This window comes from Podarcis gaigeae (assembly GCF_964106915.1).
Source record: "Podarcis gaigeae genome assembly, chromosome: 15".
Lineage (NCBI taxonomy): Eukaryota > Metazoa > Chordata > Lepidosauria > Squamata > Lacertidae > Podarcis > Podarcis gaigeae.
Window position 1 is genome coordinate 23211011 of NC_139692.1, and position 24968 is coordinate 23235978.

General features: G+C 42.8%; 2 protein-coding genes and 1 long non-coding RNA gene across 13 annotated transcripts in view; 1 reads left to right on the top strand and 2 right to left on the bottom strand.

Annotated features, from left to right (window-relative positions):
- Positions 1-10856, bottom strand: part of LOC310832360 (uncharacterized protein) — a 42904-nt gene extending 32048 nt beyond the window's left edge. For 6 of the 10 annotated variants that reach the window (XR_014558246.1, XR_014558247.1, XM_083714117.1 and 3 more), the window contains exons 1-6: positions 10594-10691; positions 5951-6117; positions 5719-5832; positions 3492-3559; positions 1616-1859; positions 1362-1505 (exon numbers count right to left, since the gene is read on the bottom strand). Coding sequence is in view for 8 of the 10 variants with exons in the window: in XM_083714117.1 (XP_083570243.1) it covers positions 1362-1505; positions 1616-1859; positions 3492-3559; positions 5719-5757 (495 nt within the window). In the remaining 2 variants the exon portion in view is untranslated. Of the gene's footprint in view, positions 1-1361; positions 1506-1615; positions 1860-3491; positions 3560-5718; positions 5833-5950; positions 6118-6790; positions 6813-10363; positions 10384-10593; positions 10698-10758 lie in introns of those variants that run through there. The other 4 variants (XM_083714113.1, XM_083714114.1, XM_083714115.1 and 1 more) reach the window with 4 other exon arrangements.
- On the top strand, positions 10567-22271 carry SC5D (sterol-C5-desaturase). Of its 2 annotated transcripts, XR_014558248.1 has the most exons (6): positions 10567-11017; positions 12238-12455; positions 14936-15068; positions 17276-17376; positions 18823-19910; positions 19942-22271. XR_014558248.1 is itself a non-coding variant. In XM_083714127.1 (5 exons), the coding sequence occupies exons 2-5, from the start codon at positions 12246-12248 to the stop codon at positions 19273-19275; spliced, it is 897 nt and encodes a 298-aa protein (XP_083570253.1). In that variant the 5' UTR covers positions 10567-11017; positions 12238-12245; the 3' UTR covers positions 19276-22271. The 2 variants fall into 2 exon arrangements, 1 of the variants encoding a protein (XP_083570253.1); XM_083714127.1 differs by having other exon boundaries at positions 18823-22271.
- Positions 15150-17252, bottom strand: LOC310832422. The gene is made up of 2 exons (XR_014558287.1): positions 15483-17252; positions 15150-15251 (listed from the first exon to the last, which is right to left on the bottom strand). It is a non-coding gene; the product is annotated as an uncharacterized lncRNA (long non-coding RNA).
- Positions 22272-24968: the final 2697 nt, after the last annotated feature.

Genomic DNA, 24968 nt, shown 5'->3' on the forward strand with positions numbered 1-24968 from the left:
CTCCTCGCTGACGTACATGCAGAGATGCTTGTTTGTGGAGATTACCTTGGCAGAAGAGGGGAGGTTGACGTGCTCCTGCCTGATATGCAAATAAATGAAGACAGGTCTCTGCATTGTGCCTGACAATAACAGCAATCTTTTCTTTCTTTTTTATTTCTTTCTCCAAGTAATTAGAATGTGAAGGACAGTGTCCAGACTGAATGATGTGCCTTAATAGTGAGATGAATCTCAAAGAGAAATGGCACTGAACAGACAGTGAAGAGTGGTGGTGAGAGAGGCAAACTCATTTCAGTGCATCAAGTGGAGGGAGCGTGCAACCCTCACTGCTCTTGTGGGATGATTAGAAGTAATGAAGTTCATTTTATTAATGGCAATTAATATAAAATTTGAAAATGGCAGTGGAAGGAGAAAAAGCTCAATGGCAAGTGAAGGGGACTGTGCATATCCAGAAAACCACCAGTAGTCACTTGCTAAATTTCCCATTTGAAAGGCAAGTCTGAGCATCCTGGGCTTTGTCACAGGGACCCAAACTTCTGCCCTCCCCCAACTTATTTTATTTTACCTTCTGATACATTATCTCACCCTTCCTCCAGGGTGCCTAAGGCTGTGTAAACGGATTTCTTCCTCATCCCCATTTTATTCTCACAATGCTCCTGTGGTGTAGGTTAAACTGAGAGATCGTAACTGGCTCAAGGTTACCAAGTGACTTAGATGGATGAGTAGGGATTTGAACCTGGATCTCATAGGTCCTAGTCTAACCTCTATACCATACTGCAGCCTTCACCAAGCTGGTGCCCTCCAGTCAACTCCTATGTTACAGCTGTGCTGGTTGGCAATATTGGGAGCTGATATGTTTTTGTCTTTTGAGGCTTTATTATTTTAATTGCATAGTATGGTAGTTCTGTTTTCTATTGTAACATACATCTCAAAGTCACTATTTGCAATTTATATAGATGTTGTTGTTTTGTAAAAAGCTTGTCTTAAGTACTAAGTGGTATGCAAATATATAAAATATAATCTAGAATATAGACCCCCAATAGTTCAATAGCATCAAAAAATATAAAAAGTTCCAGTTGTCTATTTCATGTTTTCTCTTAAGCGCAGCTAGCTTAACTGATAGAATAGTTTGGCTGTTTCGATATAATTGTAATCGCTTATGATTAAATTAATGCAGGTCAATAAATGATTATTATCCATGACAGCAAAATGGACAGTCCATGTTCCATGCAGTGTAACTCTCGGCTGGAGACAAACTGGAGGGCATCAGTTGTCTTCATATCCTGTTTCTGGCTTCCCAAAGACCTTTGCTCTGAGCCGACAAGGTACTTTTTAAATTCTCAGAGCACAAGTTCTAGGCTTACCTCTCCCTTTTGCAGTTTAAACATTTCAGAATGATATTCATCAAGCACAGTCTGAACTAAGGCATTGGCTTCCTCCTCAACAACACACAAGATGATCCCATCCAGCAATTCCTCTTGGTCCAGTTCTTGTTGTGCCTCTTGGATCTAAGCCAGCAGTAAAACAGTACCATCAGAGAAATTCTGCATTTATTTCCTTTTGCACAGGGAGCAGGAAGGAGGAGATGTGGGAGAGAGGTGGCCAGTATATTACTCACTAGTTTTGGCAAAGCTGCATGGGCCACTTCAGTCACTATTTCATCCATACTATTGAAAATTGCAGCCCTGTTGAGGTAGTCATCGGCAAAGTCCTTCACAGCACTTTTGACCACATCAGTAGATGTATCTCTTGCTGCTTTTGCCAAGAATAGGTCTAATGACAACGAGTGAGTGAAGTTCTCCATGTCTGACAGAGGCTCTTGTCTGGGAACCCTGGGAAAAGACTGGCCTTGATCCAGAGAGCTGTGAAAGACAATAAACTGTTTGTGCCTCTCTGTGCAAAGCTCTTGCACAATTAATGGGCGAGATGAATAATCAACACAGCCCTGGTCAGCAAGCATTATTAACAAACGCAAAGCCATAATCTCAGAATTAATTGGATAATTCAGCAGTTGAGCCATACTTGTACATTAGCATACATTAACTGCTTCAGTTAAAAGTGCAAGGTTTTGTATTTGTAATCTTTACGAATGACAAAGTATCTGGACAGTTACTGCTTATGTTCCAAGATACTTGGGTTTTTATTGATACATTAAAAGTTTTTTTTTTATTCTTGTAACAGTTGTATATACCCCAGTGTGCATAGGTTGGCATTCAATTACATTTTACTCACATCAGGCCCACTGAAATTAATAAACATGACTAAATTAGTCCCATTAATTTTAATGGATCTGGTCTGAATAAAACTTGGTTGAAAGCATCTATAGCCTCCTGGTTATGGATGGAATTCAATGTAGTGCTATTACAAACATTATGTCTGCACAAGCGTATCAGCTTGCCAGATGGAACAATCCCCATTTTCCCTGCAAGCTGTTCTAAGCGTTCTCCACACCCACACCCAGGCGAGCCAATTTGGGGCAGTGGGGGAGAAAAGAGGAGGGAAGTCCCATTGCACAAGTAGATGTTCTTGCACAGGGCTTCTGCTGACAGGGTTCATTAGGTGTGTCCTATGTGTTTATTGGGTAGGGAATCATCCTTTATTTTCTATTCCCTTATTTATCATGCTAATAGCTTATTTGCTGTTCCACATTATTGCCACCAACAATTATTCACTTAGCAGCCTCACTTATGCTGTCATACAATAATAAATGCTTGCCTCTGAGAACATCCCATTGAATTCAGTGAGGCTTAACTTCTGTGTAGGGACTGCACCATGGGCATAGCCTGGATTTATGTTGTGGGGGGGTAGGAGTTTTGTTTGGTGGGGGGGAGAACCGAACTATCCTTGATGCGATTGGTCAGATAGTTAAGTATTTTTATTTATTTACTTGATTTAGGGGGCAGTTGCCCTGGGTACACTCACAGACTGCACCATTTGTGAATCTGGCACATTACAGAATATTATTTATGCAAAGGGACGTGGGTGGCGCTGTGGGTTAAACCACAGAGCCTAGGACTTGCTGATCAGAAGGTTGATGGTTCAAATCCCCGCGACAGAGTGAGCTCCCGTTGCTCAGTCCCTGCTCCTGCCAACCTAGCAGTTCGAAAGCACGTCATAGTGCAAGTAGATAAATAGGTACCGCTCTGGCAGGAAGGTAAACAGCGTTTCCGTGTGCTGCTCTGCTTCGCCAGAAGCAGCTTAGTCATGCTGGCCACATGACCCGGAAGCTGTACGCCGGCTCCCTCGGCCAATAAAGCGAGATGAGTGCCGCAACCCCAGAGTCGGCCACAACTGGACCTAATGGTCAGGGGTCGCTTTACCTTTACCTTTATTTATGCAAAACAATTCATTTCAGATGTGGGGAAAGTCATTTTATAAGAAATCCTAGTCTGATCATATCAAAGCAATATTCAACATGCAAAAACATTCAGAATTTGTTATGGAAAAGCAATTCAATAACTTTCAATGCAAAGGGAAAGTATTTTATTACTTACTTGGATTTTTCATGTTCACCTTGTGAAGGTTTTCTGTAAGTGAATTTCAAAAGGTGAAGTCTCTGAATCTGTGTGATACAGAGGAACATTGGTCACTTACAGTGCCAGATTTACATATAAGCTAAACAAGCTATAGCTTAGGGCCCCACTCTCTTGGGGGCCACCCAAAAATTATGAGTCTTTGTAAATTCTGTTTCTAAAGGAACCTTTCTTATTGCCAAATGCCAATGTGTTTGCATTATTAAGTTTGTTATGAAGAAAAAATCATTCTAAGTTAGAACTTAGGAATTATTTCACTCTTAATATACTTCTTCTTAATTGTACAGTGGTGCCTCGCAAGACGAAATTAATTCGTTCCGCAAGTCTTTTCGTCTTGCGAGTTTTTCGTCTTGCGAAGCACGGTTTCCCATAGGAATGCATTAAAAATCAATTAATGCGTTCCTATGGAAACCGCCTTCAGACCAGGTCCGGGGACAGTCTGTCCCCCGACCTCTTCTGAAGGCCGGTGGGGGGCGAAAGTCTTTGCTCCCCCCCCCCTGCCTTCCCGGGACAGCGGAGACTTCTCCGCTGTCCCGGGGCGGTCTTAAAATGCTGGCGGGTCCCCCAGCATTTTAAAAGCCCCTGCGACAGCGGAGACTTCCCAGGGCGATTTTAAAATGCTGGCGGGCAGCAGCGCTGCCGCCCGCCAGCATTTTAAGATCACCCCAGACAGCGGAGAAGTCCTCCGCTGTCCCAGGGTTTTTAAAATGCTGGTGGGCGGCAGCGAAGGCTTCGCGGGCAGCAGCGCTGCCGCCCGCCAGCATTTTAAGATCACCCCAGACAGCGGAGACTTCTCCGCTCCCGGGGCGATTTTAAAATGCTGGCGGGCCGCCCACCAGCATTTTAAAATCGCCCCGGGAGCGGAGAAGTCTCCGCTGTCTCGGATGATCTTAAAATGCTGGCGGGCGGCAGCGCTGCTGCCCGCCAGCATTTTAAAATCGCCCCGGGACAGTGGAGGAATTATCCGCTGTCCCGGGGCGATTTAAAAGCCCCCGGGAAGGCAGGCAGGGGGGACAAAGACTTTCGCCCCCCACCGGCCTTCAGAAGAGGTCCTGGACCTCTTCTGAAGGCCGGTGGGGGGCGAAAGTCTTTGCTCCCCCCCCCGCCGCCTGCCTTCAAAAGCCATCCGGGATAGCGGGAAGCGCTTCCCTGCTATCCCGGACTGCTTTTAAAATGCTGGCGGTGGGGAGCAAAGCCTTTCGGCCCCCGCCGGCCTTCCTGGACCTCTTCTGAAGGCCGGGGGGGAAAGGCTTTGCTCCCCACCGCTAGCATTTAAAAGAGGTCCCCGGAGATTGCCCTATGGGCTTTCTTCTTGCGAAGCAAGCCCATAGGGAAATTCGTTTTGCGAAGCGCCTCCAAAACGGAAAACCCTTTCGTCTAGCGGGTTTTTCGTCTTGCGAGGCCTTCGTCTTGCGGGGCACCACTGTATTTCACTATAATATACTTCCTCTTAATTGTATTTCAGTTCAACAATTACTTTGATAAATACATATTTTGTTATGTGCAAATGGTTTTAGATACCTATTAGGTCCATAAATTACCATATAGCATATATTCAACAGAAAAAACAATAACGATTTGTTGACAAAGGACAGCTAGATATATAAAGGGCCCCATTACCTTCAGTAGCTTAGGGCCTCATCAAACCTAAATCCAGCCCTGGTCACTTATCATGAAGGATCCTTCCAGGCAGATATACAGAATGCATCCAGGTGCCAGTGGGTTAACCCTGCCATTGCCAAAAATATCATCATCATCATCTTTATAGACCTATCCTCATTCATGAACCTGTATCAACCATTTTACAAGTCCTTCAAAGCCAGTTGTAATTCATCACCGCTTTCCAGTCTCCTGGGGAAAGAAATCATGGGCACAAGCCACTGCAAATGCTTCCTACAAATGTGCCACAGAAATAATTAAAACTAACTGTATTCTGGGAGAACTCCCCTATGGATTCTGCACATCACCTTTTTGGTGTGTGTGTTAGGTAGGATACAGTGAGAAGAACACACTAAGAGAGGTGGACTGCTGGCTATTATTTTGGTGTATTTTCAGCATTTCTAAGATGCCTTTCAGGGAAAATTCCTTTCAGAGCAGTTCACATGCAGGTTTGAAAATATGTAATAAATAATAATAATAATAAAGCACCACAATTGCAAACTAAAGCACCAGTCTTAAAACACTATACCTTGAGAAAAGTTGTGAAGTCTTCCATGAGCATTTCCATGAGGATTAACAGATTAGCACATCTGAAAGCAAACTCATCACCTCCCCAGAAACAGGGAATTGGGGTTCTGGGTTCCTAGAAAGTATCCAGAGAGCAAAACTTGATTTAAGCTCTGAACAGTGAAAAAGCAGGAAGCATAGTTCTCTAAGTATTCTTTTGTATGGGTGAAATGTGCAATGGTGTTTGTACTTACCTGTGTTGCTAGGCTGTGTGTTTTGCAATAGCTACAGCTCAGCACCTCAGAAATCTGAGAAATCTGTGTCAGACTATCAAATTACAGCCACAGGATGGAAGCTATTCCTAGCTTTGATATTACTGGGCAGTCCCAACTCCTCTGCTACTCTTTGCCATTTCCAGTCCCTGTAATAATGCACCAGTATTTTAAAAAAAATGCATTCATAAACAAGTAAGTGAATAGAAGGAACAATTTTGAGGGTTGTTTACATATCTTCAGATATACTGTTACCCCTATAGCCCTGGCTAACAATTATTTTTTAACAGGATCCATATTATGAACTGAGGAAGGATCAACATGAACAATTCAAGAAACCGTTCATGCACCACACATTTGGGCTCTGGGAACCAAGACAGGCGTGACTCATTGGGGATCCATAATTGTGGGTCACAAGCTGCAAAATTTAGTTGATCCTGCTAGCTGGTTACCTTAATACAACAATTATATAAAACAGAGGCAACATACACAGACTAGTCTGGATGTCAATTTACCAGTTATGCAAAACACAATCATTAGAATATCTTGCTCGTAGGACATCTCTTAACTAAAATTTACCTACTTTTGTGTTACTGAACCTAAACTAAACTGGAATTATAATTAGAGACATTATGTGGGTATGTCTTTGAGCAAGCTTCCAGACTAGTATCTAACAACTGTAAACATTTATGATGCAATCCTTTGCAGGTCTGCTTAGAAGTGAATTCAACTGCAAATGCAAATGCGATTGCAGCTTCAGTATGGTTGGGGAAATGGCAGTATCATTAATCCAGATCTTAAAACATCAGACCCTCCAAACACCTCTATTTTCCATGGACATCCCTGATTTAGAGAAGATGTCCCACTTTTCCTTAGGATGTCCTATTTTCATTGGATTAATGTTGGAGGGTATGAAGTTATCTGACCTCCGAGCCATCTGAAAGCAATCCTGTATAGGGAAGGTGCTTTTTTTAAAATGTTTAATGTCTTATTATGTTTTTATATATGTTAGAAGTTGCCCAGAGTGACTGGGGCAACTCAGGAAGATATATGGGGTATAAATAGTAAAATTATCATTATGGAATGAGATGTCCCTATTTTCATCAGAGGGTACAAAACATTTCCCGAATAAAGTAAGTCCAAGTTATGCCCTCGGGCATACTGGTGTGCCACAAGTGAATTGCAAGCACCCTACAGGAAATAAGTAAGTAAAGGTTCTTGAGAGCCCAACATACCCATCCTCAGAGATTACCTGTTCTGTCTCTACAAAAAAAAATTAAAAAAATCTAGCTCTGAGGCTGGCAAACTCTGAGAGTTTGCATGAGTCACTGTTCCAGGGTATGCCTCCTTGCATTCATGAAGCACATGCAGTACAGTGATTTCTTAACTGGGGGGTGAATTAATTATTTTCTTATCTACAATCTAGAAGGCAATTAACGCTGTAGATCTATACAAGTTTTACCTGGATGTAAGCCGCATTGCAATCACTGGAACTATCTTCTGAATCAACATGCACAGGCTTGCCTGGCACAATTCAGACCTAACTTCTTATCTAAACAGAGCACGGACTCTGTTTTTGTGCTATTTAGTGATATTGCTTTAGATGTCATGGGGAATAACAGATGAGCAACATTTTGCTGCGTCAACAGCCTCAGCAATTATCATTATGTCATTTAAGGGGCATTGTGCTTGGCACACTTTGGCTCATTAGCACAAGGAAGTAACATACAGAAGAATTATTCTGGTGCCTCAAAAGTGTAGTACAACAGAACTTCTGTAGAATAAATACAAATTTAGTGTAAATATTGCAACAGACTTCCTTTTTAGCCCAAATTTGCCAAATTGTGAGAATTGCACCAGAATCACTTTCTTCACAAGGAGGCCCAATACCTGTTACATTTATGTACACAAATAAATTAGAATAAGCAGAGCAAAATGTTGCTATAAATTCCCCAGTGAAGCACCGTTGCTTTTTTCTTTCTTTCAACCTCTCCCTTTTCCTATGTGCCTGCTCACTCTTCAGCTGCTTTCTCTTTGCCACATTCTTATTTTATCTGTTTGTTAGGGTTGCCATACGTCCAGGATTTTGCAGACATATCTGAAATACTGCAGTCGGCAGCAGTGTCCAGGTGGAAATCAGCAAAAAAAAAAAGTCCTGTTTTTGCCGATTTCCCACAAAAATAGCTCAAAAACGGATTATTATTATTATTTTGCAATTTTGCCCAAAAAGATCATCAACTTTGGGCAGAACTAAAAAAAAGTTCAACAACTTTGGCCAAAAAAAAAAACACACTAACTGAACAACTTTGCCCACCCCCAAAAAAATTATACCCCAGTGTTCGTATGTGTGTGTGTGTGTTAAATCCTGTGTATCTCCAAAGTATGCAGAAGTAGTAAAAATTGGAAGACCCATTCCCCTCCCCAAAAGGGGGTAAGATGGGGGAGGAGTGTGTCGTCTTCTTCTTCTTTGGCGATCACTCGTAGCCGAGTAAGATTGTCTTCCATAAACATGGTTTTAACAATGAGTCCGTAAGTGACTGTGCAGGCTATGCTGGCTGGGTGACTGGGACTCATAGGCATTGTAGTCCAGTAACATCTGAAGGGACAACAGGTTCTCTATTGCTGCTCTACACACCCGCTTTCTCCTCGGCACACCAGCTCTCTCAAAGAACTAAGTAGGAGACACAGGGTTTTATTATTTGTTGTTGTTTAGTCGTTTAGTCATGTCCGACTCTTCGTGACCCCATGGACCAGAGCACGCCAGGCACTCCTGTCTTCCACTGCCTCCCGCAGTTTGGTCAGACTCATGTTTGTAGCTTCGAGAACACTGTCCAACCATCTCGTCGTCTGTTGTCCCCTTCTCCTTGTGCCCTCCATCTTTCCCAACATCAGGGTCTTTTCCAGGGAGTCTTCTCTTCTCATGAGATGGCCAAAGTATTGGAGCCTCAGCTTCACGATATGCCCTTCCAGTGAGCATTCACGGCTGATTTCCTTAAGAATGGATGCATTTCATCTTCTTGCAGTCCATGAGACTCTCCAGAGTCTCCTCCAGCACCATAATTCAAAAGCATCAATTCTTCGGCGATCAGCCTTCTTTATGGTCCAGCTCTCACTTCCATACATCACTACTGAGAAAACCATGGCTTTATTATAGGACCCAGCAAACTTCAAAAGTTTCATGCTGATGCCCTTCTCTCACAGGACACCTGGCTCCAAGTGAGGAAGTGTCAGTGCTACTAACTAGGGCAACCGCATCATGCCAAAAGTCTGGAAGGAATCTCTTCCCATTCCTGTGGGGTCAATCTGTGTGTGGCCATAGTTAGGAAAGATTGCAATGCAATGCAATCCTGAAAAGGTTTTATTCAGAATAGGATAGGATTGACTTCTAGATAGGTGTGCATATCATCGAAGTCTTGATCCCTGGACTTGATGGGGTTGCTTTGGAGGCAGAGGTCTTCTAGGTTTCTGCCCCATCCTCCTCTCTTGCACAGAAATAATAATAGTAATAATAATAATAAATTTATTTATACCCCATACATTTGAAATATGAGCAACAGTGTGAAATATTAAGATAACTAGGTTAAATTGAATGTATTGAATACTATAGGCAAAATACACAGCATTTGAGGGTAGATACAGAAACCATGAAAGGGGAGGATGGGAAGTCAATTGATAAAGTAACTTATGGTTTATGTAAAAATTTGTAACCCTTTTTTTGTGAAAAAGTAACTTTTTTTAAAAAAAACAAATGCATAGTACATGCACAGCCAGTCTTATACCATATGTGTGGGTCAAGCAGCAGATCTTTTATCATTATTTATTTTACTGCTCTTTTCATTCTAAACAAAGGACAGTTTATTCTGAATTTGTTAAGCATGATACCAGATGGTGATCAAGTGAACATCACATATCTGTTGTTTAATTTGGGACAGCTGCGAGATTTGCAGCGGCTGCCCAAAAGCTGAGCAATTTTATTGAGGTAAATATGGTGAACAGCAAGTATTTAATGGGATGATTTTAATATATTAGTTTCCTTTAACCATTTGTATATTAACATTTTTGAGTACTGTTATTATTATTACTTTTGGTATATTTTAATATATATATATAGGTTCTATATAATATTTCCCTGTGGTTGGTATTATGACCATTAATATTGAAACAATAAACTATTCCATCATAAAATCTATAGTGACCATGTGAAAGTGGGCAGTCAGAGGTGGATCTCAACCAGTTGAAGACCACTATATATAGTTTTCTCTTTTTTAAAAAACAAAAACGCTTTTGAGGGGGTTTTTTAACCATGACGTGGTGAATAATTTTTATGAAGTGAGATGTGCGCGCCCTTGATTACTGAACGCTGGTCACATCAACCTGCTGCTGAGGCTGACACACCTGAGGTAAAAAAAAAAAACACCTAGGCCAACTTCCCCCTCAGAGCTCCATCCTCCCCTTGAGAAGCTTCTGACGGGGTACTTTTTTACCTCAGGAACGGAAAACAAAACCGCGCGACACGCCTAGCCCCGCCCCCTTTCGACGCCCGGCCTGCTCATTCGCTCGCGGCCTCCTCCTTTCCTCCAACTGCCCCGCCCCTCTCTGGAGATCCGTCCAATCCGACGCCGTACTTTGAGCCACGCGCGGGTGTCGTCACACAACAGGCCAGCGTCGCGCGACTCCGGGCCAGGGGCGCTGTCGTACCATCAGGCTAGCGATTCCTTCTCTTTGCCCGCCCCTTCTTTCCCTCCTCAGCCATTTGGCCGCTATCCGCAGCGGCCACGCCCACCGCTTACCTGCTCACACGTCACGTCGCGAGAGCGTTGGATTTCGACCTGCGCGGCGCTTTTGGCGGAGTAAGAGGAAGGCGGCGGCGCAGGATCAGGCAGGCAGGCAGAGGAAACACCTGTGGAGGGCGAGGGGCCTCCCTCGGCTCGAAAGACAAAAGCCGGGCGAGCGAGCGGGGGGGGGGGGCGCGGTTCCCAGAATGCAACGGGGTGTAGCCCCCCACTAGTCCACCTTCTGGTCCTCCTCCTGTGCGCAAGCCCCTTTTGGGTAAGTAGGATGCAGCTACTTGCGGGGCTTAAAATTCAATCTGCTTGGGCGTCATGGTGGCTTTTTACTTGTAGGAGCTCTTTTTGAAACAGCAGGAACAAATTGGCAGGTTCTGTAGCTTGTCCTCAAAACTGCCTCTTACTCAGGCCATACATTTAAAACATGCTTTAGTCATTTGTTCCATATATATCCCACCTTTTTCTCCGAGAAGCTCAAGGTGGCATGTATGTTTCCCCCCATTTTCTCCTCGCAACAGCCCTGTGGGGTTAGGTTAGGCTGAGAGTGTGTGGCTGGTCCAACGTCCCTAATAATAATAATAATAATAATAATAATAATAATAATAATAATAATAATAATTTATTTATTTATTCATACCCCACCCATCTGTCTGGGTTTTCCCAGCCACTCTGGATGGCTTCCAACAAAAGATTAAAAAGACATTAAAACATCAGTCATTAAAAACTTCCCTAAACAGGACTGCCTTCAGATGTCTCATGGGTGATTTCAGGTCCTAGTCTGACGCTAACCACTGCACCACACGGGCATCACAATATAAAGTCACTTCCCAGGTCCCCTCAATTCAGCCTTCCAGATGTTTTGAGACTAGAGTTCCCATCATCCCTGACCAGTGGTCCTGCTAGCTAGGGATCATGGGAGTTGTAGGCCAAAAACATGAAGGGCTGAGTTTGAGGAATCCTGCTTCAAACAGTCATAGCTGTCTTTTCCCCCAAATAATTATGGGAGCTATAGTTTATTAAGAGTGCCGAAAGTTGGTAGGATACCTTCCAGAGTGAAGGCCAAAATGAGGAATTAGTACAGCTTTTCTAGCCTCTTTTTTCCATGTCTCCGTGTGGTTTCCTACTTCCAATGTATCTAAAAACTATGTAAAAGTTTGTCTTACCAATAAGCTCTTCAAATTTTCTCCCGCTTGTATCAGCCATTAACTAATGCTTGTTTTGCCACATTATGTGTTCTTTATTATTTTTATTTGAACAAGACTTTTAAAGTAAAGCTTTTTTGCTTCATTGACTCTGCTCATTAGCCATGCTGGCATTCTGTTAGATTATTTGTATATTGTTAGTTCACTAAACATTTGGGAACTCATTTGCACAGCATTGTAGCCTATTTTTAGAACAGCCTACCTGTCAAGGTTACTATTCTTGTGTCTTCACTGAGGTTTGATGTATCCCCTTCCATTAATTCATGGCAATTTTATGCAGGTACAACAATGGATCTTGTCCTGGCATATGCAGATGACTCCGTTTTGACGCCTTATGTTTATCCAGCAGCATGGCCAGAAGATAACCCTTTTCGACAGTTTATTAGCCTCATTGTCATAACAAATGTGGGTGCTCTTGTCCTTTATTTGCTGATTGGCAGTTTCAGCTACTACTTCATATTTGATCACTCTCTAAAGAAACATCCTCAGTATTTGGAGGTGAGTCACTGTGTCACAGCTCTTCCCTTTTCTAAGTTCTTCAGTGGTCTATGGCTAGGCTTCAGAGAGTCTTGCATGTACCTTTCTGGAATGTCTGTACACAGACAGACCTCTGTTGTGTGTGGTGCATAGCTGTCAAGTGTCCCTTATTTGAAGGGGCAGTCCCTTATTCCAGCACCATGTCCCGCTGCTGTCCCTTATTGATGGATGTCCCTTAAATGTCCCTTAAATGATGTCCCTTAAATTTCAAAGGAAGCAGCTCCTCTCCCTCCCTCCCTGCCGGCCAGGGAGGAGGGAGGCTCCAATTGTGTTGCTCACCTAATAAGTCTAAGAACGACTGGGGGGTGGAGCTTGCATGCCTTGTGTGTGGCTAGTTAATGCAAGCTGAGGGGTTTTTTGAATGCTGGATGCCATTTTGTTGCACGTGCTGCTGCAAACTTTGCAGTGCAAAGCCAGGCCGGGGAGCCATCTTAAGTTGAGACTGCATAGGCCTTGTGGTGCATGTGATTCAGATTCTATTCAGTTGAACTTCTGGTTACAAAGTTGGTTGGACAGTGTTCTTGAAGCTACCAGCATGAGTTTGACCAGACTGCAGGAGGACAGGAAGACGAGTGCCTGGAACAGGTGAGGCTGCACGTCCCTTATTTTGGCTGTTGGTCCCTTATTTTCAAATCTGTAAGTTGACAGCTATGGTGTGGTGCTTTTGTTTGTTTGTTTTCACCCTAGTAAATGCAGTCACGTTTAAACCAATATGGTCATTTTGGAACATCCTTGTAACACTAACATTTTGAAATGCAAACAGTTTAGATTTAAACTATGGGTGTTTTCAGTGTGATTTGCAATTTCAGTGAAAGCATTTTCTTCTCTTAGCATTTCTAGGCCTAATAATGCTGCTTAAGGTTGTTACTCTCCCAACTATTTTGTGGAAATGTTCATTGGGTCCTGGAATGTAGTGAGGTGGCCTTTTCAGTTCATAGAGCTTAAAGAGCTATAAGGGTGACTTTTCCACCTATTCTTTCTGAACCTGCTTGTTTATGATTGTGGTGGTGACTCTAGTGCTTATGTAAGCTCATCTGGATTACTGGAGTATGAACAAATGAAGTATTCGTCGTACTCCAAGTAAGATTATTGGTATAACTCGTACCTAATTTAGGGCTTCACAGATGTCAGATTTCAACACCCAGTCAACATTTCCAGTAGCCAGCAGCAATTGGAATTGTTGTACAGCAACATCTGGATTATGTAACTCTGATCTAGCCTAACAAGTTTCTGTCTGACTGGCAGCAGCTCTCTAAATCTCTTGCAGGTGTCTTTCACTTGCTTTGATATGGGGTATCCTCCTTAATTAAGAGATACTGAGGTTTGAACCTTGGGATTTACCGTATTTTTTGCCCCATAGGGTGCACCTAGTTTTTTTTTGGGGGGGAGGGGAATAAAGAAAAAAATTTATTTCCCCCCCAGGCGCGGGGGAAGCCTGAGCTCCCCACCCCAGCCCCCAGAACAGCCTGCTATCCGCAAGCCTAGGGAACCCGGCAGGAAGTCGCGCCGGTCTCCCCAGGCTTGCGCGCCAGGCTCCCTAGGGTTGCGCAGAGCTGCGCGAAGCCCGGGACTGCAGGCAGCTCTGCGCAACCCTTGGGAGACCAGCGCGAAGTCCTGAAGCCTGCATTCGCCCCATAGGACGCACACACATTTCCCCTTCATTTTTGGAGGGGGAAAAGTGCGTCCTATGGGGCGAAAAATATGGTAGCTCTTCTAGTAAAGGAAAGCTCTTTGGGTGAGGTTAAAGTAGATTTGTGGGGGAAAGGAAGCAAGCAGAGCCTTGCAGCTATTTTGCCATAAGTATAGATCCCCAGGGTAGTAACTCTAAAGCAGGCATAGGCAAACTCGGCCCTCCAGATGTTTTGGGACTACAACTCCCATCATCCCTATCTAACAGGACCAGTGGTCGGGGATGATGGGAATTGTAGTCCCAAAGCATCTGGAGGGCCGAGTTTACCTATGCCTGCTCTAAAGCAGAATGCAGGCAACAGTAAGGGACGGGTCCTAGGAATCTCACAGCTAGCTCAGCCACAAGCATTGTTACCTGATTGGGAGTAGGTTTTGCCTTTCCTTACCAGGTCTAGTAAACCTCATCTGTCTGAGATGAGTCCTTTTAAGAAGGTTTTTCACAAAGAAACATGACCTGTTTATCTTTCTGCTTTGCGGAAGAATAGATACTTACGTTTTTAAAACATGCACGCTTCTCAAAGCAGCGTACTGTACTGGCAAAAGCTAAGCTAGGAAATCTCAGTTTCAAATGTCATTTTGTCATGTGACATTAGACAATCCTCGCTTTGCTTCAGCGTCTCACCTGCAGTATGCAAATAACAATATGTCTCTGCCTTAAAAGGACTACTGAGATAATATTTGTGCTAAACTTTCAAAAATGCTGTAAATGTACAGGATATTATTTTATACAAAGTGTCTTCTCCTGTGTTCAGAATCAAGTGCAGCGTGAAATCAAATACACCCTCAAATCAATGCCATGGATCAGTATCCCCACGGTTGCCATCTTCTTTGCTGAAGTCAGAGGCTACAGCAAACTCTATGATAACATTGATGACTCTCCTTATGGTAAGAAAACTGCTTGGCATGTCCTCTTTATCGGGTCAAAGTCTCTGTCCTTTCCTTATCTCAAGAGTCCACTTTATGTAACTTATTTCTTCTAGCCACCATTTGTTGTACATAGGATGGCCTCTTATTTATTTCTTCTCATGGGACCTTGCTACATATGACATGCATATTAAAGCCCAAGCACTAGAAACAAAGGGAGTCAGATCATTAGTCCATCTAGCTCAGTATTGTGTGCACAGACTGGCAGCAGCATTCCAGGGTTTCAGGCAGGTGTCTCTCCCAGCACTACCTAGAGACGCTGGGGCCTTCTGCATGCGCTACCACTGAGCTCTGATATTTCCCCATTGTCCTTGTTTTGGGGAGGGAAGGGGTTGAGTGTGCAAAAGCAGGAAAAGATAGAGTGCAAAACCCCACCTGCTGTTTCTCTCCTTCAAATTCCTTCCACAACTTGAACAGATGCTGGCAAGGATAGTAGAATCACAGGAATGTAGAATTTGAAGGGACCCCCAAGGGCCATCTAGTCCAACCCCTGCAACGCAGGAATTGCAGCTGAAGAATATCTGAGAGATGGCCATCCAGTCCCTGAGCTAGCTTTTCAATTGCACACCCTCCTCAGTCTCAGGCTATACTACACACCCCTCATTTCAGCATTGCCTTCACACTGACCACTTCAGCGCAGAGAGCAAAAAACACCCTGCTATTTACTTTGAAGCACCAGATGGGCAACTATCTCCATTGTCTGTCATGGGATATTTATGCCACTGCTGAATCTTGCTCACCTGCCATGCAGGTAATAAGGGTATAATTATTAGGAGATCTTCTCCAGCCAGTGCTGTGAGGTGGGCTGCTGCTGCTTCCTTCCCCAACAGGATTCTTCCAGGATGTGCAGCTTTTGTGGGCTTCCCTTACACTTAAACATGCATGGAAGAAAATGCACCTAACCCTACTTTATGGAGAATAATGAGGGCCATTATCATGGAGGAACTCATGGGATTTGTAGAGACAGAAGGGTCATCTAGTCCAGCGCACCCACCACAATGCAGGAATCACAGCTGAAACATCCCGGACAGATGGCCATCCAACCTCTGCTTAGAAACCTCCAAGGATGGAGAGTCTTTTCTGAGGGAGTCTGTTCCACTGTGAAACAGCACTTATCAGAATCCCCTCCACCCCAATGTTTAGTCAGAATCTCCTTTCTTATAAATTGGCTCAGTTAGTTTGTGTCCTCCAATCTGGAACAGAAGAAAATAAGCTTACTCCACACAAGGGAAGTATTGCTCAGGTTTGTTTCTCAGCTCTGACTCGGCTCATCTTCTGGGCACCTGGGCAGATCACTCAGCAACCTCCTTGGGATGGGGAGTTTTTCCACTGCAGCTTTACAGCAGCATTTCAGCCCACATATTACTCGCCCCCATATAAAAGGCAGAGACACACACGGAGAGAGCGCGCAAATTGTAGGGAGAAAAGTTGCTTACAGAGTAATGAGGCTTCCAGTGAAATCCCGTATCAGGCACTTCTCATCTGGAGAAAGTGAAGGAGAAAGAAGCTCCCAGAGTGCCCTTAGCAACAGCCTTAACAAGAGGACAGGGCTGGTTATGAGCCAGCCATGTGTGAGTGAGGCAAAGTATTATGTGTGTCTGAGAATATCTATTATGCTCGCCTTTTAGCCATGGAGAGAGCAATCAGCATCCGAAGTTGCTGTGGCAAGGGTACAACAATTCAGTTGACCACAGATGATTGACAAGTGATATCAGATGACATTGTCTGATTGACATGGGGAAACAGTTTTGCAAAGAAGTGGCCAAGTTGAACCCCCTGGAAGGCAAAGAATGGTCTGCAGGCCAGACGTTCTGAGCTCCTGTTGTAGGTCAGCAACATCTAAAGCAGTGCCTTCGGCTTAGTCAATATGTGTTTCTAAAGCACCTTTGTACTTATTTGAGCACCTTGCCATGGTAAACTGTCCGGCTGGAGTTGCTCTTCAGGTTTTATCTCTTTGGCCTTCAGATCCTTTCCAATGTATTAATTAGCTCTGTTTGCTTGAGATTCAGCATTGCCAAAGGCCCAAGTAAGGAAACTTCTTTCAAAATGGATTTCATAAAAACTACTTTTTGTTTTCATAATCCAATATTGTACAAATCCAGAAATATTCTAAACATTCTTAAATGTCTATTTAAAAAAGAAACTCATGCCTTTCTTTTTTTGTCTAGGTTGGTTTGGTGTTATCCTCAGCATGCTCTCTTTCCTCTTCTTTACTGATATGTGTATCTACTGGATTCATCGATTTCTCCATCATAAACTTTTGTATAAGGTATGGCAAAGTGTTAAATAGTAAGACATGCTTAGAGAACAGTGCACCCAATCTGGAGGATGCATTCCATGTGCAGATGAGGGTGGAGTGAAGGGACTCTCCATGTATCAAGGCAGTATATCCCTCATTACCAGATGCTGGAGACAAAAGGCAGGGAAGGACCCTCAGTTTCATGCCTTCTTCTGAGTGGCTGCTGGTGCAAATAGAATGCTAGAGTAGATGTACCTCAGTCTGATCCATGAAGGCTTTTCCAAAGTTCCTACAAGGATCAGCCAGTTTGGAGATAAGAAACACTTGCATCCATTGTGCTCTTCTCTAGCATTGTTTCCTTTGCAGCAAATCAGTTATGTAGTCATATGCAGCAGTAGGGTAAGCCAGGTAGCATGTTGCTGCTTCTTAAGCTTTTCTGAGTTGTGCTGTTTGAGTCTAATTTCTCGGTTCAGTGTCTACATAACTTGCTTTACTGTAGACCACTAATAATAGGATTCAAGGCAGATGTGTGTGAAGCTGTGTGATAAATGTATACTTTGAGGTAGGAAACTTATGAATATGCATCTGGCCCTAGAGGCTACTTGCTTGACTTGCAGGAAAAGCCAGAGAACTAAAAGACTAGCACCAGGAGCCCACTGTTGGTAGGATCAAGTGCAAAGGATGGTATGGCCCCAAGGTTGGTGCAGCATGGCAATAAGAAAAGAAAACCAAGGAGTTACCTTTCTCCAACTGCTAAGGGGGTACCGTTATTGTGGTGCTAGATCTCAAGGCATTGGAGTATAGTAGAGCTGGAAAAGTTATCCCAAAGGGTGGCAAAAATGATGAGAGAATGGAACATTTTCTTTAAAAGAAATGTTTTTTAAAGTGTAATCAGACATAGGACAGAACATAGTGGCTGAAAGGACAGACATAGTACAGATGTATAAATCATGAATAGCACAGAGAAAGAAATTAATGTAGCCCAACAAAAGGATGTATTTCAGACACTCAGTAATATATGGATTTCACTCTTTTCACCAAATAACTTGATAGTAGTTGTCTTTCTTTTTTCTAAACTAAAAAGCCTTAGATGCGTTAATTCTTCCTTATGGAAAGCGTGGTCCAATTTGACAGTTACATTTCCCTTTTCTGTATCTCTTTCCACCCATCCGCTCTCCACACTTTGCTTTTTAAAGACTGTGAACTAGGTTTTAAATGTAGCCGGGCCAGGGGTTCATGTAGCAGAATTGTGACCTTTGCCATCTTATTTTTCAATAAAATAAAAGCCTAGCTTGAATTCTCACATACTTGTTGTAGCCACACACACAAATAATCCTCCTCCTCTCTGCCAGGGCATCTCAGAATGGTCTTTCCTTGCCACAGGTGCTGCTTTCTGTTGCTGCATTAAAGTGAAAGTGTTCTGGGCTCTTTCTTGTTTCTATTCTAAGGTTCTAATTCCTCTCTCTTCTTCCACAGCGTTTGCACAAGCCCCATCACCTGTGGAAGATCCCAACTCCATTTGCAAGCCATGCTTTTCACCCCATGGATGGCTTCCTTCAAAGCGTCCCTTATCACATCTACCCATTTCTTTTCCCCCTGCACAAGGTCACCTATTTGGGCCTCTATGTCTTCGTCAATATCTGGACAATCTCCATCCATGACGGGGACTATCATGTTCCTGGCATACTGAAGGAAATTATCAATGGTGCCGCCCATCACACTGATCACCATTTGTACTTTGATTACAACTATGGCCAGTATTTTACACTCTGGGATAGAATTGGGGGCTCATACAAAAACCCTTCTTCTTTTGAAGGGAATGGGCCCCATGATTATTTGAAAAAGCTAAAAGAAAGCAAATTGAGCAGTTTTAAAAATGGCTGTGGGGATGAGGGAGTGCTAGAGGAAGGCAGTTTTAAAAATAAATAGGCTCCTCCCTCTCCAAGGATCAGAAAGCCTTATATGCATTATTTTTAAATAACTATATAAACTTCCCTCTCCTGTAACACTACTGGGAGACAGGCACTGTAGACATCACTCAGATATCTTGGTGATGGAATTATATAATTGAGAACTAAGTTGTTCTGTAATGAAGACTACACTTGGTAAGGCAGAAATACATAAGTTGCGAGTTGCAGAGCAACAACTTTGTTGTATACAGTAATGGAGAAAATGCCTGTAGCTGATGATGCTAATGGTAAGTTAATTTGGGAACACTGCTTTTTCTTGCACGATACATAGGAGCCGAAACCTGACATGAACTCTGTTGCCATTGGAATGAGTTTAGAAGCCATTTGCTTCTTTGTGCAACCCTTAACACTCTCGAATCCATAGTTTGCAGTTCAATTGTAATTCCAGCAAGATGCTAGAAGTCAGTGTGTGGAGTTGACAAACTAGATAGCTGCCTTTGTGACTGCATTTACTAGCGTGAAAATGGGCTTGCAGGATGAATATCAAAAATGCAACATTTATGTCACTTTCTGTTTTCCAAGTGCCCCAGTTTATCAGATAAGATAAAACAGGTGGTTTTTCATGAAGCATCACATGTCCAGATTGCTTTATAGGTTGTTTTCAAAAGTCCAGATTGCTTTATAGGTTGTTTTCAAAAGATGATCCCTAGCTTTTTAGAAAATATGTGTTTAAATGCCCTTTTTTCTTAATTGAACCGCAAGGTTGATGCCTGACTTCTGTTGTGGAGTAGATACTTGTTTGGTATTTCAATGTCCCTCTGTTGAAAGCATCATAATGCAAATGCAGAAAATAAGGCAAAGAAACTATTGCTATGTTTTCAGAATGCCTTTGTTATATCTTCAGGAATCCTTTGGATGATTATCTTATAGGGAATCGCAGTGAAGCATACGGTAACGTTGCCTTTCCACAGAGTGCATTGTATATTAGAAGCAGAACAATGTGATCCAGCTAAAGACAAAAATGATCAGATTCTCAAGGCTGTAGAGCGCTCTTTGCAATTCTCGAGGGGCCCTATGAGAGTGAAGGGGACAGAGGTTTGGTCAAGTGGGGAAAAAAAATCCATCTTGGGAAGTTTTTTTAAGAGCTGAATCCCATTTGGCTTCCGTTTTGAGCCTTGTCAGTGGGTCCAGTCCACCAGTAAGTTTATTTTGGTGGTGCTTGCATTAGTCAACTTATTAGTAGATTAAACCCAGCACATTTTCTAAGCTGTCTCATTGGCTCTTCTTTTTTGCAATTTGCTGTTGCTTTCTTTCCTCTCAGCATGTGTCACTTTGAAGTCTAAATGCCAAAAACATTCAACAGTGCTATGCTTTACTGCTTTGATATAGACAAATGCATAGAATTTCAGAGACACTGCAAAAAGGCGTTCTCTGTTTGATAATTATATCATATGAAGGATTGTGTTTTCTGGTTAAACCAGGCAGCAGCCTCTGGAAACTGTCTTTTCCTTTTTTTAAAAAAAAGGTTTTCAAGAGATAAAAGCATGACTGCTATTAAAGTTATGAAGCTTTACAAATTACCTACAAATTAATGGAAGTTGTGAGCTTTCTAGAACTACATAAGGCATATGCCACAAGTAAGTTTGCTTGTGTGTGCCGTTTTCCTTGTATCCTGAACTGGGTAAATAAGCAAAAAATATCCACTGAAGATTTGAGACCAAAAATTTCTGGCCTTCAGAATAAAGGAAGGCAGGAAGTGCCCCCCCCCCCCCCACAAACACATCAAGTGAGACCATGCCATATTATAGAGGTGAGTCATTGATGACTGTAGTAAACGACTTTGGGTCCTTTATTGGGCAGCCCTTCCAATAATTAGGTTAATTGCATCCATTCTTGCTCCTTTTTCCTTTGTGTGACACGCATCTCACGCTGGGGAGCAACTTAGTGCTACTTAGTAATACGCTGTATATGTGGTGATAATTGTATTTTGCAAGGATACAGCTTGCATTTTTTTTAAAGCCCCCATTCTTGTGCATGACATTGTGTGGGCAGAAATCATCAGGGTCCTCTGTAGGAGATGAACTTCCACTGATTAGGCAACAAAGCATATTCATAGTGAATGCCTCACTGTCCTTTCACATAACCCCCAGCACTCATGAAACAAATCCCCTAGTAATTCCTTTGTTCTCTTTCATCCATGTCCTTGCTTGGGTAGGAACAGGAAGAAGCTGAAGAAAGCTGAGTTCAGGTTGTTGTTGTTTTTTAATGTGGAAAGCTGTCTCTACTGTGGAGAGAATCATGAATAATTCCATCCTACTGAAGGATCTGAACACCTTGTGTTTTTCCTTCTCTTAAAATACATATATGCATCTGTTCAGCTGAAGATGCAAATTAACATAGGCTGTGTGAGATTCAGTCTAGGGGTTCTTGAAAGCTGTCACTGAAGAAGGAGCTGATGAAGCTATCTGACATTATTTGAAGATCTGTCGTTGTTAACTGTTGCAGTAGAGAGAAATCAGCTGGTTCTGATTGGAGTGTTCGGGACAGTGATCAAGAGGAAGGCAGTGAGAAAATCTTGTTTATATTTTATGTGGCTGTAGGGACCTCTGATGCGTGTGCACAGCTACCTTACCTGTTGGTATGTGTTTTAATGGCCATGCAAGCTCTTGTCTTGGCTGTGCCCATCACTGGAATGCAGCTGCTGGAGGGTTAGGCAAGGGCAACCTCAGGCCAAAAATAGGTTCCTCGCCTTTGGTTTGAAGTGCCATGTTTGCAGAAAGGGTTCTGCCCCCTCTCCCAGGCTTGGCATGACTGTTAGTTAAGTCAGACATTCTGTCTGTCTAAAGAGGTACAAAACAAACAGGGATAATAGGGCTTTGTATTTTGTTGTCTGTAAATAATAATTAAAAAGTGACTGTGGATTCCAAATGGCTGTCGAATGGGGTTGTTGATCTGCTTGTTGATCACTCATACTAATGTTTCCTGGTGGCAAATAATAAAGAATTTTAAAATGAACTGGGTATAAATGAGTGTGTTTCCATATACCTCTGTGGTTAACATAAGGCATCTGTTCCCCAAATGCATATGGACTCCATCTGAGCCACATGCTTGACCCTGAATGTCCAAAACCAAAGGTCAGAGCATCAGTCACGTTCATTTTAAAGCTTTCTCTGTTTCTTTTCTTTTAACCTGTCTGTTTTGTAATTAATGATACCACTTAAAAGTTTTGGACGTTTGCTCATTGTGGGTTCAACTTATATGGGATCCCTTTGGGGAATTACAGTGCATGCTTTCATTCTCTCTCTCTCTCTCTCTCTCTCTCTCTCTCTCCACACACACACACACACACACACACACACACACACACCCTTTTTGCCGCTTACAGATAGGGATGGATAAATCTGTCAATTTCTGTTTCTCATTTTTCCAGTCTTTAGCCCAGTTGTCCACATTTCTACATGAGTTTATAGATTTCTTTAAAGTCCTCATGAAAATTTGTCCGCGTTTTAGAGTCTGTTTCTCTTACAACATATTTTTTGTATGCCTAATGCTCACAATCTTGTGGTGTCAGTTCCCCTTATAGGATGCCTTTTTGTATGCTAATTTCACTAATATATTCATGTTTGTACACATTATTTGGCTGGAGAATTAAATCAGAACATTTGGGAAAGTGAATGCCAAAAGAAAGCTGTGTTTTGGTTCATGTATTGTTTCAGGATGTGCAAATTAAGTTGGTTCCCATCCAGATTCCCAACTTGCAGATTGAATTTCCACCCTGCTCTCCTCTAGATTACTGTCCAATAGCACTGAATATTATTGCTAGCTGATAGTACAATCAATCACAATTTATTGTTCACAAACTGCCTAAAGTTCTAAGCAGGGTAATAAAAAAATAACACAGACGAAATCTTGCCCAAACATGATGCCAAAGGAAGAGAAGAAGGTGGAAAGAAGAGTAAAATGAATTTAGTATATATATCTTTTTAAATGCCTACAAGATGGAACAGCCACAGCGATTCCAGAAGGGAATAGCCCACTTTTGGCTAGTCCCAGTGAGACTGCTGGAGTTGACCTAGTTGCCTTCTCCTCACTTTTGAGAGCTGCCACACAGAATGGCCATTTTAGGTGCAGCTCTGCATCCTATAGTCTGGTTTTCCTAAAATACAAGGGCTGTGCCCACACCATGCATTTAAAGCACATTCTCCTCACCCCCAAGAATCCTGGGAACTGTTGTCTAAGGATGCTGGGAATTGTAGTTCTTTGAGAGGTAAACTGCACTTCCTGGGATTCTTTTTTTGTGGGGGGAGTGCTTTAACATGGCGGGTGCAGACCAAGACCCTAAAAAGCATACAGGTTCTAAGAATGCAGGCTGGCCACGAGGGGGAGCCCTTGAACCTAGTCAGAACTTTCTGCTCTTGGAAAATAAATCTGGTAGATGGAAAGAGACCCTCAAGGGTGCCAGAGACACCAGCAAGAAAACAAAAATAATAGCCCACTGCATGTCAGATTATTTTAAAAGGCAGACTGAGAAAGCAAATGCTTGAGTTAAAGATCCACAGGACACTCCAATCAGAGAGTTTGGGGTATGTGGAGTATGTTTTGAAATCGCCTGTTAGGATTGCAATGCTGGTTTAAAGGCCGCCACTTTTTATTCTGTATTTATCTTCTTCAGCAGCAGTTTGATAGCACTTTATGAGCACAGGGTGGGAGGGATGACAGTGCCACAACTGTCGGTTTCTATGAATTTGCAGTTGTGTGTGCTGCTGAAAAGTTTAAAGCAGCAAGTGGCTTGCCTCTTCAGCACATGATGAAGATCCCCAGCTCATCAGCATTTTCCTCTATTTTCATTGTGTCTTGGGTGGGGGAGAACCTGAAAGTATATTGGGGATAAATTATTTCTCAAAAGTCTCATACCCTTGAAATGTATTGGATTAGAATGTGAGGGATAACTTCCTATCCATCCATCTAAGAATGAGTTCGTATTTACCATATTCTGAAGTAATACCCATTACAATCTAAGTTTATCTAACTGCATCACTGCTGCCACCATCTATGACTGTTTGCTCATTAAAGCTTTCCATTAGAGAAGGTGGAAGGTACAATGTGGGGTTGCTCAATGATGTCACAGTACCCAACCTCAAGGCAGAAGAGGGATCTTTTAAATGCCTTGCAACAAGAACTCAAGAATGGCTTGTGAAAGCCATGCAGCTAAGCTGAAGCAACCAGCTTAGCTTCTTCACATGCTGAGTTCACCAGGTAGACTGAAGAGGAACAATGGTTTGATTACTTAGTGCCTTCCAAGGTGAGCTAAGCATGGCAGGATAGCTTACTCTATGGTCTTAATCCTTTCATGCATCAATTAGATTTAAGCATCTTGGTTATATGAGGCTGGTTATCCCACAGGAACACGTTCCCAAAATGGAGACTACTATTTAAAAGAACTGTTTTGTAACAAAGAGATCATGTTGCTAGCATGGGATGAATGCAATAGGTGGCCTTTGATGGAGCCTCCAGACCTGTGTAAATATGGGGGAAGGTAAGTGCAGAATACCAGATCCAAGCACCTGTGCAGCTGCACAAATAGCTTCTCAAGACCTGCAGTACAGCAATCTGTAAAAGAAGAGGAGGAGGAGTTTGGATTTGATATCCCGCTTTATCACCACCCGAAGGAGTCTCAAAGCGGCTAACATTCTCCTTTCCCTTCCTCCCCCA